This window comes from Cygnus olor, chromosome 23 (assembly GCF_009769625.2).
Source record: "Cygnus olor isolate bCygOlo1 chromosome 23, bCygOlo1.pri.v2, whole genome shotgun sequence".
Lineage (NCBI taxonomy): Eukaryota > Metazoa > Chordata > Aves > Anseriformes > Anatidae > Cygnus > Cygnus olor.
Genome location: NC_049191.1, coordinates 2,265,480 through 2,281,997, shown reverse-complemented (window position 1 = coordinate 2,281,997; position 16,518 = coordinate 2,265,480). Strand labels below are relative to the sequence as shown.

The 16,518-nt window shown below is 45.8% G+C and overlaps 1 protein-coding gene across 1 annotated transcript in view; it reads left to right on the top strand.

Moving 5' to 3' along the window:
* Nucleotides 1-42: 42 nt before the first annotated feature.
* Nucleotides 43-16,518, top strand: part of KIAA0319L (KIAA0319 like) — a 33,136-nt gene continuing 16,660 nt past the window's right edge. Inside the window, exons 1-6 of the mRNA XM_040534857.1 lie at nucleotides 43-198; nucleotides 1,370-1,536; nucleotides 6,479-7,173; nucleotides 12,441-12,732; nucleotides 14,831-14,932; nucleotides 15,807-15,904. Coding sequence (XP_040390791.1) covers nucleotides 1,395-1,536; nucleotides 6,479-7,173; nucleotides 12,441-12,732; nucleotides 14,831-14,932; nucleotides 15,807-15,904 — 1,329 coding nt within the window. The 5' untranslated portion in view covers nucleotides 43-198; nucleotides 1,370-1,394. The remainder of the gene's footprint in view (nucleotides 199-1,369; nucleotides 1,537-6,478; nucleotides 7,174-12,440; nucleotides 12,733-14,830; nucleotides 14,933-15,806; nucleotides 15,905-16,518) is intronic.

Genomic DNA, 16,518 nt, shown 5'->3' with positions numbered 1-16,518 from the left:
TGTGGGCGGGCTTCCGGAGGAGGGGAGGGGAGCGGGCACCCGCCGCTCCTGAGGCGCCGCCGCCGCCGCCGCCATGGCCGCGGGGCAGGAGGAGGAGGCGGCCCCGGCGCCCACCGCCCCGCCGCGCTCCGGGCCCCGCCGCCCGCCTGAGGCCGCCGAGGAGCAGCGGAGCTCGCCTCGCCTCGCCGTGCGCCGCTGGTACGTGCCCGGGGCACCGACGGGCACCGGGAGACGGGGGGATGAACGAGGGGACCCCCCCCCTCCCCGTTGTGTGGGGACCCCTCCGGTCTGTGGGGACACCCCCAGTGTGTGGGGACCCCCCTCAGGCCCCCCCAGCCCTCGTCCCGTAGCCCCCCGCGGGTGTCCCTCGGGACCCGGCACCCTCAGGACCCCTTCTCTCCCGCCCCCTGTGTGCCTCTCGGTGCCAATGTTGGAGCCAAATTCCCCCTAAATTTAGCAAATAATGAGTTTTTAAGCTGGTCAGGGCTGCTCTGATGCTCCTTTTTGAGCCTTCGGTGATGACAGGTTGAGCTCCTGGTGCCTAACAGCGCTTTATTTCTCCTTGGAAATATAGATCTATAGATATTGGTTATTGCTTGTGAGCTAGATAATAAAGAGATATAAATAACTAGTAAGAAATAACTAGTAAATAACTAATAAGATACAAATAAGAGATATAAATAGGTATATAAAATATATCTATGTAGAAATCTATATAATATATAGAATATTTTATAGATACGTTTCTTTCTAGCACACATCACCTAGTGCTGATGTGGGTTTCAGGAACACGTGAGGCGGCCTTTCTCCTAGAAAGGCAGAGGAGCATCGATGCTTTCATTTTTCGCACCCTGCAGAGTGAAATATGAGGCAAAATGGGCCTTTAGCTCGGCGCCGTTGTGTTCTCATCTCTGTTTGTTTGTGGCTGGCACCAGGCAGCACCGACGTGCAAGCGATGACGGCGCCGAGCAGCTGTGTGGGGTTTATCGACGTCCGTGTGCCCCCGGTGGGGCTGGGTGGGTAGCTATCAGCTGTGGCGTATCTGAACCCAAATGTGTCTCAGGAGTCCAGCAGACTACGCTTTTGGATAATTTGGTGCTGAAAGTGGTGGAGACTAGAAAGGGAAATCACAGGGGTGATGAGAGGGTGAACTGCTGCAGTTCCCAACTGGAAATTCTGCTGCTAAAGGTCTTGGTTTCGCCTGGTGACATTGATAATTACTTAGCAGCAGCTGGACAAAGTCACAGCAGATAAGATTAGATGTTCCTTTTCCTCCACAAGCGCTTCATGCTCTTCATTATGTTGACTGGGTCCTTGTGACAATATTCCAGTTGCCAGTAGATGTTTTCTGTTTTTCATACATTTCTAGAACCCTGTTGCTGCTCGCAAAGGCCATGGAGAAGAGGCTGGAAGCCAAGTTCAGCATCAGCGCTCCGTTTCTGTCACGATACTGCCTGGAAAGACCTGCAAGGGAGCTGAGAAGTCTGCAGCTGTTCTACCTGTGTGCTTGCCTGTGTGCCTTGTGCTCGTCGACAGGTGATTCTTCTGTTCTGTCTGGGGCCGCGTATCTGTTCTTGATTGTATTGATCCCTCTCGCTTGTTTGAAATATTCTGAAAGGAAGGTGAAATTGTTAGCTGCTAGACTTTGCAGCAGATTAAAAACAAATTTGATAGTTGCTAAACGATCTGTCAAAGTCCTAGGATAAATAAAACTCTGTGGACAGGTGTGGGGCACGAGGGGGGTGTTTTGTATAATGCTATATCGCTCTCATAACCAACGGCTATTTTGAGTAACCAAGTAGTTGGCAGTAGGGTGTCTGTCTTTTGGGTATTTGTCTGTCTCTCACAGAGAGTTTTCTCTGAGGCAAGCGTCTTTTTTCTTTATTTCCTTTTCCCAAAAGGAATCAAGTGATATTCTGGATAATAATTTAATCTAAGCGATACCCAAAAGAGGTTGGAAAGGGAAGAACATTTTTTTTTTAGCCCTCTTATATTTAAGACTCCCCCAAACCCAGTGTCAATAGTCTGTATTTTCCTACTGGTGAATATTGTTTGGCTTTTATTTCCTGTTCAAACTTGAGTAACCAGCCAACTGCTCAAGTAAATAACTGCTCAAGAGATGGGTTAAGTTTCTGTGAGTATTTTGAAGACGCATCTTCACCCAGAGGTGGTAGTTTTACCATGTGTGCACATAGCATTTACCAGATCTTTGTGAAGAAAGCTTGTTCTGTGGCTGTTTTCTTCAATTTGCAGTGAATTAGAGGCTGAAGGCAGTGGTGTCTTCAGTATTTATTAACCCATGCGACAGCTCCCACTTGCAGGAAGGTCTTAATGTCTTAATGGCAGCAAGAGAGGCAAAGGGGTTGTTCTGCTCTGCTTCTTTCATCCCTGGATATGTTCTGTAGGGTGCCACAATGCCTATTGTTTCACTGGGCATTTCTTGACACCTACCAGTAAGCTTGACTGAGCTAACGAGCTGTGAGATCTTCATCTGCTAATTTAGAACCTGGAAAAACGGAGTTGTATTCCTGTTCCTAGTGAAGTGTTCTCAGCACTTTGTGTTTCAATGGTGTGCCAGATGGATTGTGTTTCCGTGTAGACCGGACTTCGTACTTCACGTTTCCTGTCTCTAGCGATATCCTAGAAGTTAGAGCTCTGAATCATATGTTGATCTTGCACGGTGCTCTGGCCAGTACTGTGGCTTTGAGTGTTTACCTCCTTGGGAGAGTTAAAAACCATGAAGGCTGATGCTTGTGTGAAAACAAAAGTGATTACGTGTAGAGCATTTCTGTTCTTCTGGTTTTGTATGTGTCACTTAAGCAGCAGGTTTGTTAAACTGAAGAGGAATCGTGTTTGCGTGGAAACTTATGTGATCGTGTGGCGTTACCTAAGAGGAATTGTGTTGACGTACTTGGTTACATGTGACGGATTAAAAAAAAAGTCTGTGCAGTCAAGTCTTTAATCATTAATCTGGTATCATTAGGGATTAACTGCCTGAGTAAGTCTATGAACCTGAGCTTATTAATAGAAACTGTTCCTACCCGTTTCATTCTCCTGCTGTTCAGCTGTGAGCTGCACCGCAGGGGCAGGAACTCCACAGATTGAGAAGGAGAGCGTTTTTTACTGATCCTAGAGAAGAAGAAAATGACAGAAACGGTGTGTCTGGCACAAAGAACTGGAAGGGGCTGAACGGACAGCTTCTGTCTTAATAACCTGAAGTTGGTAACTCTGCCTGTGCTCACAGCTGCCTCCTGTTTGGTACAGTCCCACGTCTGCCTAGGGCAGGCGCTGCACCCAGTTCTGGGGAGATCCCCGTTTGCAAGGCTGCAGGGAGCAGCGTGGGGCTCCCATCACCGTTCGTCTGGCCCTTAGGGTGCTGCTGTAGGGCTGCAGGGAGGCAGTGTTTCGTGAAGAGGCTGTGTGAATTTTCCTGGCAGACCGGAGATGAAATGCAAATGTGGATTGAAGAGCTCTGCTTTCTGCCATCGTGCTTCAGTAAAGTTGTGTGAATCTGCGGTGCCTGCCAAACGCCGTAGGAACTGCACAGCTGAAAATCAGTATGGTTCTGTGAGAAATGCACATCTAGACTGCTGTCACAGCGCATTGCAGGTTGCCTTTTAACTTCTGTTGTTTCTCTGAGTTAACTGAGTTTTAAGCTGTCCGTGTACAGCAATATGGAAACCGTGTCGGCTAATTTCAGATAAACATGTCCTAGGTGGGCATTAGCGGAGCACTGGAAATGAAATCTGGCCAAAACATAATTCCAACTCTGCATCTTGACTTAGCAGTTAAAAGAGAAGCAGAATGCTCTCAGCATGGTGGCGGTTTGTCATCTGGGTTCAGTCATGGCTCTGGCATACCTAGGAGATGCTTGTGGGGATTCAGTTTTTAAATTTTAAATGAATAAATATAATTCTTGTGTATGTGGTAGTTTCTCACACGGAGTATCTGGGATCCATTCTCTTAAATGTGCCACGTTCCGTTTGTGCTTAGTTCCAGGGCTGACGCTGGAAAGCTCCTGATGAGCTTCCCTGGGTTCTGTATTTAGTTAATTTGTGTGGTATGCGTGAGCCAGGGCTCGCGCCTGAGGTGGGGGAGCAGGGGTTTTAGGGATGTGGAAAGCATCACATTTCCCTTTTGTACGGGATGTATTAGGGACAATGCTTCACCTTTCACAGGCAGTGATTTATTTTTTTTAGACCTGCTTGAGTCTTTACAGGTAAGACCCTCTCGAAGGGCACAGCACGAGCATTATCCTTCCATTTGCTACTTCTTTCTCCAAGTCCAGTGGGCGTGTGGCCTGTATCCACACGTACCTTTGGTGTGTACAGCCCCCTCCTTGGACTCTGCCCTCATCCCAGGCCCGTCAGGCTGGTGCCAGGTGCTCGTGTCCCTGCCTGTGCGCGCAGCCTCGTGGCAGGGTGGCTATCAGTCCGAGCACCTCGGAGTGGAACGAGGTCAGATGCCTGCCCCGGGCAGGCTGCCGTCTGTTTGCTCTCGAAGGAAGTGCTGCGTGCTGATGAGGAGTGACAAGGACTGCACTGATCTTAAAGGTGCTGTTGTCAACGTCTCTTTCTGTTGAACATACGCAACGTTTCACTTACACGTTGCAGTTGGACGTTTCTCAAGGGAAGAGCTTCCCCTCCTTCCTTGCAGCTCTGGGTTCAGACACCTGCAGAGAGCTCTGGTCCCCCGTGGCTTGGGCACAGATCTCGAGCGCCTTCTGTTGCAGCTGATGCCAGCTTTCTGGAGCCTCGTCTTTGCTGAGCTGGCCTCACAAATAAGCTATAAATAACGCTTCTGCTTCTTCCTTGCTGATGTCTCAAAAAGAAACTTTCCGTGTGGTGTGAGTTCCCGTTTTGGGTTAAGATTCTTGATGTTGCAAGAGATTGCACAAAGGAGCATGGATATGGCCGTCACCCGTTCTTTTAAACGATTGTCTGATCCCTTCTGGGTGAGAAGGTTGCTGCGTTTGGACGTCCTTAATGACCAGTAGGAAAAGAGCTGTCACAGCTACTGTGGTGTTTGGGATAACTGGGTTACAATGAAATGCATCCTCCATCATCCCTGCTTGCTGTCTGTGGTCGTACGAGGTTATTCAGGAGATGCTGGGGGTTGGTGCAGGAGGAGGGGGAAGGTCACGGTACGTTTGTGTCGCCACCTTTGGGTATTAGCTGTGATTCAGAGGGGCAGAGTTCAGTGCCACATCATTAGTGTGAGGTAAGTGTCTGTGGCAGGGATTTAAAGTCCTTAAATCAAAAGTAACCTAAAATGTCCGGGGTGGAAGATGCTTGCAGTTGCCTGTATTGGTGTGTTCCCAGAGTTTTCCAGGACTGGTGTTCCAGGAGGTCGATCACTGCTTGTGAGCTCCAGATTTGATCAGAGAAGGATCTCCTCCTCTCCACTTTCGTCTGTGTAGTGTTTGGCACTTGGAAAGCTTCCTGCGACCTGAGCCTGTCCTGGTCAGCAGGGTGTCACAGTAGTGTTGGCGGGGGGCCTTGCATGACTGTTTTCAAGCCTGATAAAACACACTGCAGTGCCATCACCAGATTACTTCTGTTCGGTGGATAACGACATGGAGATTTGTGTGGCTTTTCTTCTGGGCCTCAACAGATTCTATTTTAATGTGTTTGTGACTTGGAAGTGCCAGGAGAAGTGGGATGAGAATTCTTTTCAGTGGAGACAGACAGATGGATCAGCAGCCTTACTTACATGCCTGTTAGTTTTAGTCCTACTGTAGTGAACGTGGCTGTAATTCAACATGAATTCTGTATTCATTCAGAGTTACTGAAACAACAGTGTGTTACTGAACTCTTCTTTAAATGCTGTCAAGAAATGGCGATCGGGTATTAGAATTTAAATTCAGGCTTCTTTATTATAACAGAGAAAAAGGGTTTTCCCATTTGCGTTGTGTTCAAGAACTCCCTTCCTGACAGGGAGCCGGATCTGGAGCATAGCGTCCAGCTGCACAACTCGGAGTCCAGTGACATAGTTTGTAAAGTAATCTTCTAGTGACCTATTATCCCTTGGATGCTGAACACAGCACAGTGTAGCAGTCCCATAGGTCAGTAGTCTATTTTTAGGCAGTCCTTAATCTGTAGAGCTCTGAATTTTGGAAGCCTTTAATCCACTGATCCCTGCAAGCACTCCAATTTTTCATGCTAAAAAGAAAAATCCATGTGCAGAGCAGTTGCTGCTTTGCCCCTGATCTGAGGTCTGAAGTAACTTGACTCTGAAATTACGTCAAATGGCTCGTGGTCTGTTTGATAGAAGATGTGCAGATAGCAGATGAATGTTTAAAACGTGATGCAAAGACACTAAGGCCAGGTCTGGATTCCAGGAAGCCTTTGTCGAACTGTTCTGTACCCTGTCTCCCATGTTACTTCTGTGCTCTGAATTCATCTTGGCAGTAGCGATGAGGTTTTATTGTCCGCTGCTTTGAAAAACTGAGAATTGTTTTTTGTCTTCCCTTTCCCAGATGCAAACTGGAACAGATCTAAGTGTGAACCAGGGACGATCCTGCTTGGTGGACATTTGAGATCGTGGGAGGATCATCACTTACAGCTTCTGGAAGGATTTCATACTGTACAGTCCTGTCAGACTGCTTGCTGCCAGAGCCCCACCTGTGATGCCTTTTGGTTCTTGGAAAATATGTGCATCCAGGTGAACTGCACTCTGCCTGCCATGTGTCAGGCGAACAGGACTGGCTCTTCTGATTCCATTTTGGTGTTTTTAAAGAAATCCGAAAGCACAGAGCACTTAAAGCTTCAGACAGGAAGCGACGCAAAGACCTGGCTTCGCAGGTGGTTGCACTGGGGCGTCCCTGTCCCAGGGAAAAAAAGACTGCGGAGGTCCTTCCAGAAGTGGAGCCTGGCAAATAACGGGGTGGAACTCCTGCAAGGGGACGTAGCAGCGAGCCCCAGTGGTGAGGCTGCAGCCAGAGCATCAGACAGCAAACCTAGAAAGAGCCGAAGTGAAACGGAGCGCTTGAAGGATCAAGTACTGAGGCGCTTAGTGGAGGACAGGCCTGGTCCTGAAACCCATCCAAATCAAAGGAAAGACTCACTGAAACATGGGCAGGATCCGGACGATGAGAAAACCAAAAGCCCGTTCCCTCCTAAAAGCAATATTGTGAACGGATCAAGTGATGCAGACGGTGTTGGCTTTCCGCAGGTAAGGGGGATTTCTGGGGCAGCTGTCACCCTCCAGCTCTTGCTTTATGCAGACTTGGACTGGAAACTTTTGAAATGATAACTTTCTGGATGTCTGTTCTCAACCTTCTAGCCTTCAGTCAACAGAGCAAGGGCAGGTGTTTTCTGTTTTGTTGGGGGTGGATTTATCTTCCTCGTTCCTGTTTGGGATGAACTGTCTTTGAGAAGATGAGGAGAGATGGAAGTCCTGATAGGGCTTATTTATCCATTGTATAATCACAGAGCGTACACAGAGATGAGGTGCAAGGGTGAGATGTGACAGGATGTCAATGGGAAGCGCTTGCGAGTTGAAGACTTACTTATAAAAGCACCTTTTTAGTTCCACAGAAGTCATAAACCGTTTTCTTTTGGGTAAACTGTTTTCTTTTGAGTGCTGGATTGAGGCAGTTAAGTACGTTATTTATAGACTTCTGCGTCGGGTTTCCCATGTCAGCTTGCTTGACTTGGCGTCTTATTTTTTTCCTTCTGTTTTTGAAGACAGTTTCAGTTTCTCAAATCCACAAAAGCTTACATTGGCACTGGTTGAATGAAGCCAGTTTAGTGTCTATTCCAAGCACGTACAATGTTAATCTAGTAAATCCAGATGTTAGTCTCAAGAGAAAGCACATTTCAATAGTTAAGTGATAGTTGTATTTTCAAATCTGCTAATATTTTTTTGAAAAATCATACAGAAAAAGCCCAGACGGGTGACGGTGAAACAGGAAGAATCCTATTCCATGAAACTCTTTCTAATCCCTTGAAGCCTGCTGCCTTTTCCTGTTGTTACACTCTTGTTCCAGAAACATGACTGAATTTATTTCTCTCCCTTGTATGCAAATCTTGGTTCCAGGTACGGCTGTGACTGGTGTGAGCCACCACCCTGCAGAGCAGGATGTGGAGAGCAGCCAAAGGACACCGCTGAGAGCTCCGGGGCAGCCCGGGTGGCGTGTGAAATCATGCACTAATACTTTGCAAATGTTTGATTTTCCAGAACCTCGCAGCGTTCAGGGCTGCCATAACATCTCGGCTTTCTCCCTCCCCTGCAGTACTGCAGCATTTCTACCCTGCCTGTTCTTTCTTCCTCCTAATATTTGAGATTTCCTCGGTGACCCCATTCTCTCATTCATTACGTACGTAACGTCTGGCCAGGCTTCTTGACAGCCAGCCTTAAGTGTTGTCTTTTGCTCTTGGGTAAAAGTCGCTGTCTCCCTGCTTGTTCAGTTTGTTCGTGTTATTGCGGTTTGGTGCCTTCTCAGAAAGCTGGCTGCAAATATTACATTTCATGGGTTAATCAGCTGCTGAATAGTGCTGAGTATCCAAGGTTTCCCATCCTTAGGAAGTGCTCTCCTTTGTCATTATGGTGCGCCACTGGATGTATGCAGGGGGAAGGGGTTTTCTTACTGTTTTTTTGCTAGTAAGAAAGCCTGGGTCTTTTGACAAAATGCAGTTTTGTCACAATAAAAACTTTTTACTGAAAAGTACTGGCTGTGATGAAATTAGTGGCAATCACACTTCTGAGGTGTAGGGTAGAGTTCTCAATTAATTAATATTAAAAATAAAAATCCACCTTAACAGGAGTATCGAGTCAAAGCTAATCCTACCCATCCCTGGGCTAATTCCTTGATTATCAAACCATCCAACTTTCACAGGCAAAATATAAGTCAAGCTATGCAGCTGTCCTTGCATTTCTGGTGTGAGAGCAGTTTAATTTAGGCCAAGGATATAACATTTGAGGCTGCGTACTTGGGACCTGGCCAGCCTTTGCAGGAGGGAGATGCTAAAACAGGGAGTTTTCCAACTTGGGTTGGTTATGGGCCAAAATAAGTCAAGTTACAGTTACACATGTACTAAAATCAATAAAATGTCATCTGGGTTAGATTTGGTCAAGCGCTGCGCTGCTTCAGCAGGTGGATGCGGGGTATTTAATACTGTTTGTAACAAAGGTTTGGCAGGTAGGCTGGAAGGTGGGGAGGACGCTGGATCATTACTGCATGCGAAGCCGTCCGTGCTTGGGAGCATCAGCCATTTGAAGTGGGAGAGGACAGGTGAGGTCAGAGGGGCTCAACTCCTCCCTGAAAGGCGAGAAAGAAATCAATGTGCACGTTCTCCCCCTCTGTTACGAGCATTGAATGCATGGCAAGGTAAATCTTTTCCTTTTCTCCTAGAGACACAGGGAAAACTCAAGCGACTTTTTAGCACAACATTGCCTCACTGAGTTTTAATTTTCCTCTTGGAGTTCTGACGGCTCTGTAGCCACCTGCAGTGCCACTTGCTAATGTGCAGCAAGCATTCATTTGTGGGTTTACTGTACCTGTGTTACAGTGCTCTAATGTACCAGGATAAACCGCAGTGCACCCTGCTCACCTCTCCTCCTCTAAGGAAGAGAGATGTGTGCTTTTTCCATAAGTGAGTGACGTCTGCCAAGCACCAAAATCTTTCTGCCCTGTTGCAGAAATACTTGCCAATTTTAAAACCTAGCGACGCATTTGATAAAACCTAGCGATGCAGTTAATGGCCGCTCCGGAGAAGCGTGCAAGTGCAGCACTGCTGATGAGAAGGGCTCCTGCAGCGCTGCAGCAGTCCTGCAGGCAGGCTGTAGGAAAAGGCTGCAGCCTTTAAAGGGGAGTTGGTAGAGCAGAGCCAGAGAGCTCGTTCCTGCGTTCACAACTTGGGCTGTTCCTGGCCCTGGCAAGCCTAGTCTACTCTCTGAGGAAGGAGGAAAGGTCTCTCTTCACACCCGGCACTGATTCTGTGATGCTTTGTGAGGTTACCCAAAATTTTGAGGGTCTCTGCAGACGCTACACCTGGTGCAAACAATCGAAGATGCAATCTAAGCTGCAGAGAAACTATTTCATAAATTCAGACTAGGCTCACCGGGGAAAGACCCATTTACATTAATCAATGGAATAAAACTCCTGACATGGGTATTTTTCTTTCAAGTTAACTGAGGTTCAGTGCAGGTTCTGATGCGCGTAGCCTGCTTTATTTGAATTTTGCAGATGTAAGACCCTCAGAGAGGGGGAGAGGTCACTTGTCCCAGGACAAAGGCAGTTAGGGGTTGGAATAAATGCCTGACACGTGTTTTCTCAGGCCAGTCTGTCACTTCTCTCTATTTGGTAAGCTAATAAGATAGGACAGCTGGCAAACTTCTACTCTCCCCCTCATTTATCCCCAAGAATGAAGTCTTCTGTTCTTTGCTTTAAAGAATTTGGGTTTATGGAGTAAAGATAAGGAATGCCTCAGCTTGCAAGCATTGGAGGCATTTTGAACTGCTACATTGCTCCAGGCAAAGCTTATCTAACTCGAGCTGTCCGCAGACATTTGGCGGTCGATTCATCCCGAAGACTTCTGGGAGGAAGAGGATCTCTCTTAACCGTAGAGTATTTTAGGCATTAAAAAGTGAGGCGAGGAAGCATCCAGCTCACTGGAAGTATTACTGAGCAAAGTAGAGCCGCAGCTGCTGTGCAAAGCAGGCGGACGCTGGTCTCCCGTGCCTTGGTTGTGACAGCTGTTGTTGCACCCAGGTGGGTTGGTTCTCAGTAAGCAAAAAGCGGCTCCCTGTTGTGGTCTGCAGCCGTGGAGACTTTCTGCTTCCGTGCCTTTCCTGAGCAGTCTGTCTCAAGTGTCTTTGAGTTCGTGCCTGGCTGTTCGGCTCTTGTCATGCTAGCATTTCTGACTTTATTTTATTCACATACTTGGCAGAAGTGTGTCAGCATCTCCAGCTGCTAAAGCTGTGGGTTGCTGTAAGATGGTGCTGGCTGGGACACCTGCCGGTCCCAGGGCTGCTGCTGAAGAGCAGCGCGGGGCAATGTCAGGCTTTGCTGCATCTTTGTTCCAAAGAACCTGCAGTGTTACTAAAGATGGAGGAAGCCCATCAACAAGTAAGCAAATAAAGAAAAACAGTTCATGTCCTTAACACTAATAAATAGTGTTTGGTCCCTCGGTCCATGAAGCTCAAAAGTTGGTTGAACATACAAGTGAGTTGAGGTGTTTGAAATTCCATCACTGGGGAAAGTTAGCTGAGATATGGAGGGAGGAAACGATTTGCCCAAGTCTGCAAAAAATGCTTTTGCAGAGAAGCTTTCAGTGCCTTCATCGGTACTCCTGGTTTGGCTGGCTGGCTGTTCCAGTACGTGCAGGATGGCTTTGTTTTTAGAACTGGCATTGAATGGTTATAAGCACAGCCCAATGTTAACAGATCGTTGCCCACCATGGTTTAAAACACTTTTACAGTCCCTGTTTCCTGGACTGAATGTCAGTAGCATGGTATAGTATAAAGGCTTGATAATTTTTCCTTCAATGTGAACTTTTAATCAATTCCTGTGGTGGGCAATCCAGTTCCAAAATGCTTCCCAAGTCAAAGATGGTAAGTTGTTTCATTTAAATATTTAGCAGATGTTCCCAAAATAGATTTAGCTCAAGAAAACATGCTGCACACATGTACTTTATGGTGAACGGTGAATTGTCAAGAGTACTGCCTGGCAGGCTAAGAACTGGAATAGGGCTGGGTACTGCAGAAGGAATTTCCTGATAAAGGAAAGGAAATTGTTCCTGCCACTTTGATTATTTTCAGTAAAGTGGTTCATCCTCTATGGATGTGAGCAACCTTTCTGTCCACGAGCTCAGCTCCCTGCCCCAAAAGCATCTCCTCTGGCATGCGCTGAGGGAGTTGTTTGTGTCAGGTCACTTTGCTTTGAAGAATGGTTCTGAAATAAACTTCATCTTGCTGAAAAGATTGGGTTATTAGATAAAAATGCCACTGCAGTCATCCTCCTTTGTGCTTGCCAACTGCACGTTTTTAGAAAAAGGACTACGTGGCGTGGGTAAATATCCAAAATGTACCCCAGCTCCCGGTCCTTGTTTCCTGCTCCTGCCTTATTCCAGCTCTGTTCTTTCAGTCCCACTCACTCACAGTTTTGAACCTGGATCTTCTGTCGTATTTGCCACGTCAATAACGTGCTGTATTTGGACTGAGGATCTTAACTGGTGTTCCATGGGGCTAGAAATGGTCTGTCTGCTGTGGAAGGACATGGAGAAACATTTTAAAAGTGGAAGCAGTAAAGCTTCCTCCTTAGTGGGAAAAGAAACCAGGGCCTTTTCAGCTTCCTCCAGACTGGAGAAGTGCAACTTCTGGTGGAGTTTATTCTGCAGCGTGATCCAAAGGAATTTGGGTCCAGTGTGAAACGAACACAGTCAAACAAAACCGACAGTCAGAGCTCAATTAAACTAAGACTGCTCTTTTCTTTCCAGACCCACACAGGAACACCCACGCCAGAGCTGTCAGTGCTGACTACTTTCTCCAGTCCCGTAGCACTGGGCTTGACAGCTACTGGAAAGACGGAGAAGCCTGAGCAGCCAGATGATGCTTTCATCCATCCCCACTCCTCAGATACGCTGCCCACCATCAGCCCTGTGCAGGGGAAAAGCACAACAAAGCTGCAGACTGCTACTTCTGTGCCAAGCGGTGTTCCCACAAACACTAGCGCTTCTACAGTCCAGACCAACACTGCTGCATCACCGAGTACTACTGCCACTACCCCAGGTGAAAACATGCAGTGCTTCTGCAGAGGTCATCTGGTTAGGTTTTGTTAAGCCATCACAGCACTGAAAAACACGAGGTAGTTTCAAAAATGATTGTACTTTTGAAAGGGTGCTGAGATGTGTGTCAGCACTTGGGGTGCTTGGTACCCGTTAACTAATGAGGTCCTGGAACGGGACTTCAGCATCACAAATCTGCACGTGACCCTTGGGTCTGTTTCCAAGAACAGCTTGGGAGTAACTGATACCTTCATTCCCAAAATGCAAGTTGGGATGGGGTGCGAGGCACAGCCATGTGAAGCGTTCTTTCAGCAGTCACGACACATTGCTGTCTCTCAAGTTCAGTGATAGAGGTGGGGAGTATCCGATTCTTTTCTCTTCCATCCCTGAAATGTCAATGCACAGTTCAGCCACAGAGCAGTGCACTTGGCCATTAGCCCGCACGTTGCTTTGCAGCAAAATCACATTTCTATTCACACTGGTATTTCTTAAAGCAAATATTTGAGAATGTATAAAAACAAAAATGCACTTTGGACAGTTCTGTTAACCCACTGAGGCCATTAGCTCATCCTATAAGGATGCGTGCTTACATCGAATGATGTTTACTGGTCGTGTGATATCTCAGAATTCAGTTAATCCAGTTTGCTGAATTTCTTTTGAATTTAGGGTTTCTTTTCCCTTACAAGGGAACAAATGGAAAGTGTAAAGGAAATGTTGCATCCAAAGACATTTTTGGCAGGAAGCTGATTGGATGCCTGTGCTAACAGTATTCTTTTTAAGGACTTACCCCAGCTAAAACTGGAAAACTTATTTTAAACAGCTTCAGTAGCTTGTGTTGGAAATGTAATGTAGCCAGGGCCTCCTTGTTTTGCTAAATAATACAGAGAAGATGATGTGAAGGGTATTTTTTTCTAAGAGGAGTTTTGGGGTTTTGTCTGTTTGTTTGTTTTGTTTTTTTTTTCTACTGAGGTCAGATTTCTTTTTGCTTTGGAATTCTTTGCAGCTGAAAGACTACTGGAGTTATAAAATCCCAGGAGATGGAGTAATTGAGAAGGGGGGAAAAAGGATCTGAAAAATTTGTTTTCTTTTAGTTAGTTAACTGGTTAATTCCAATAGCTATTAAGCAGAAGAAAGGCTAAATGTTTACTGACATTTTCTGTGTCTATCTTTACTTGGATTTTTGATGCATATCTCTGAAACGTTGTCGTTGATGGGGTCAGACTAGGAAATAGCAAACTTATATTCCTGTTTTCTGTGCATAATTCCCAGGCCCAATAATAAAAAAGACAAAAATAAACGGGAAGAGGAGGAGGCTGAGAGGTACTCTTAAGAAATGCAGTGAACTTTCTGGTCATTTTAATGCTAACAAGCAGAAAAAAAAAGTCACCAGCCATAATTGTCTGGTCTTTCCCTAGTAGTCTTCGAAAACAAGCTACCTGTTAATTTATTTGAAATAGGATTGCGGGAAAAGTCTTGAGAAATGCTACAGGCCTCTCCTATTTGGAAAAGAAGTGGATGAAAACAAAATGTAAATAAAAGGAAAAGATTTGTGTTTTGAGTTCCCATACGCAGTGTGGTAGCTATGCAGATTTTAGAAAATCTCTTAGCCCCCAAGCAGTTTTTCAACTAAGAAATGCCTTGGATTCTTCGTATTTTTGTAAAGAACTGAAATTGCAGTTCGGTAAATAGCAGTGTTTGTCTTGCTCTGCCATGAGACTGCAGCAGGGTTCTCTGCCAAAAACCTGTCAGCTGAAACCCTTCCCGTCCTGCTGGACCTGGCTGAATAGAGGCCCCTGTGCAGGGCCCAGGGGTCACGTTTCAGCTCTTTAGAAAAGGAGCAGGAGCTGCACAGTGTCTGCAAAGAGCTGGAGGTGACTGAGTAATTTTGGGTTTGCCTCGTAATTGTAAAACCCCATTAGTGCTTGTGCTTTAACAATGAGCCTGAAACCTGAAACAGGAGCTATACTGAGTGATGGGGATGTTTACAAAATGCAGCCAGTTGTGGCTGATCTTTATTTCACAGACTGTGAAGCCAGGGTGGTGTTTTATGTACGTATCTAATTTTTCTGCTCCTCTTTCAATTCTGTGTTTCTCCCTCTCAGTTATGAAGGAGCTGGTGGTTTCTGCTGGAGACAGCGTCGAGGTGACCCTGCCAAAGAACGAAGTTCAGCTGAATGCGTTTGTGCTTCCCGAACCACCACCTCGTAAGGCTTCCCTGAGAATTCTGCTAAGGGCTTGTGATGGTGAAATGACAAACAGGCATTACATAAAGCATTAAATAAGGGCAGTCTTGAAAACATCTTTTGTCAAAGAAGAGTTTCCTGTAAAAATTTTTCCTCTTGTGCTATTCCCTCGTATGCTGCCTCTCACAGAAAATAGAAAGAGACAAAAAACATAGAAAAGTGCCACAAAATCATTAGGTTAGGTTTGGGAGGCAGCATATTCTCAGTGCCGTGTGAAGAAGCAGCTCTTCGGTGTGTATTAGTGATATTTGCTGGTACATGACAACCTCTCTTAGCACATGTTCTCTCATTTGGTGGATTTAAATCTGATTTGGTGGGCTCGACAAACTGAAGTATATTTTCCTATGCAGTTTTCCTATCATCATACAAATTATTCATGGGTATTTGTGAAGTTCATGTTTATAGCTCTGTCCACAATAGCAGTGAGAGACTGTAAAGGGGAGGCGAGCAAGTTACATGTTGCACAGCAACAGGGGTAGATGAGATATATTCCTGTTCAAAAACCGGCATTATGTTGTGCCTGCAGGATTTGAGGGCACAATAAGGCTTTTTTCTCTTATCATTCTGGAGCTGTGATTGTTCCAAACCTCTTTAATGCCTTAGAGGCAGAATGATGGGTTTTGGCTCCTGAGTAAATGTGTTTAAAAGCACAGATTGTTTCTTTTCCTGGGTATATTCCCAAAATCTACAGTCCAAACTCCAAGCTGTCTCATTTCTCTGTAGTGCAGCAGAATGAGCCTTGTAAATGTTTAATACCTTTGCTTTTTTTTCAGCATGGCAGAAAGGCAGTCTTTTAAAAACTAACTTTTGGATTCTTATTTTTATTTTTTTTAAGGAACCACTTATTCCTACGAGTGGGAGCTGATTACTCATCCGAAAGACTACAGTGGAGAAATGGAAGGGAAGCACTCTCAGACCCTTAAGTTATCTAAGGTAAAGCTTATTTTGCAGCTTAGTATCCTATTGTATGGAATGCCTAGTGGAGAAGACGGGGACCCTGGTAGTCAAGAAAGACTTGTTTGTGATTTCAGGATGAATAGGGAATTGCGTGATGGGCAGGCAGCCAACATTTGACTACAAGCTCTTCTAAGTCTCTTGTAAAAAAGAGATTGCTCTGGCATGAGGGAAAGAAAGAAAGTGATTGCAGGATCTAAAGGCTGACTACAAGCAGTGTGTCAAACTGTAAAAATGGCACAATTTAACATTAACAAAGGGTTGTGAATATTTCTACTGCTGAAACAATGTAGTGGTCTGTTTAGGTCAGAAGCCTTGTACTACCCTCTGAAAAATGATTGGCTGACTCCATTAGCTTAGAGCGATGGAATACCTCATACCTGGCTGCTGCTTTTAGCTCTAACAGAGTGAAAGGATCGTTAGTTTCTGCAGATGGGTTTTCTTAACAAGGGAATGACTTTAAATATTGCATGAATGTACAGTTCTGATTTTATGAGACATTCCTTTAAGCGTCATGGATTCTACTGCACTCATAAAAAAAAAAACCTGCAGGCTTTAATCGTGGTACTATGCAGAGAAAAGCCCTTCAAAAG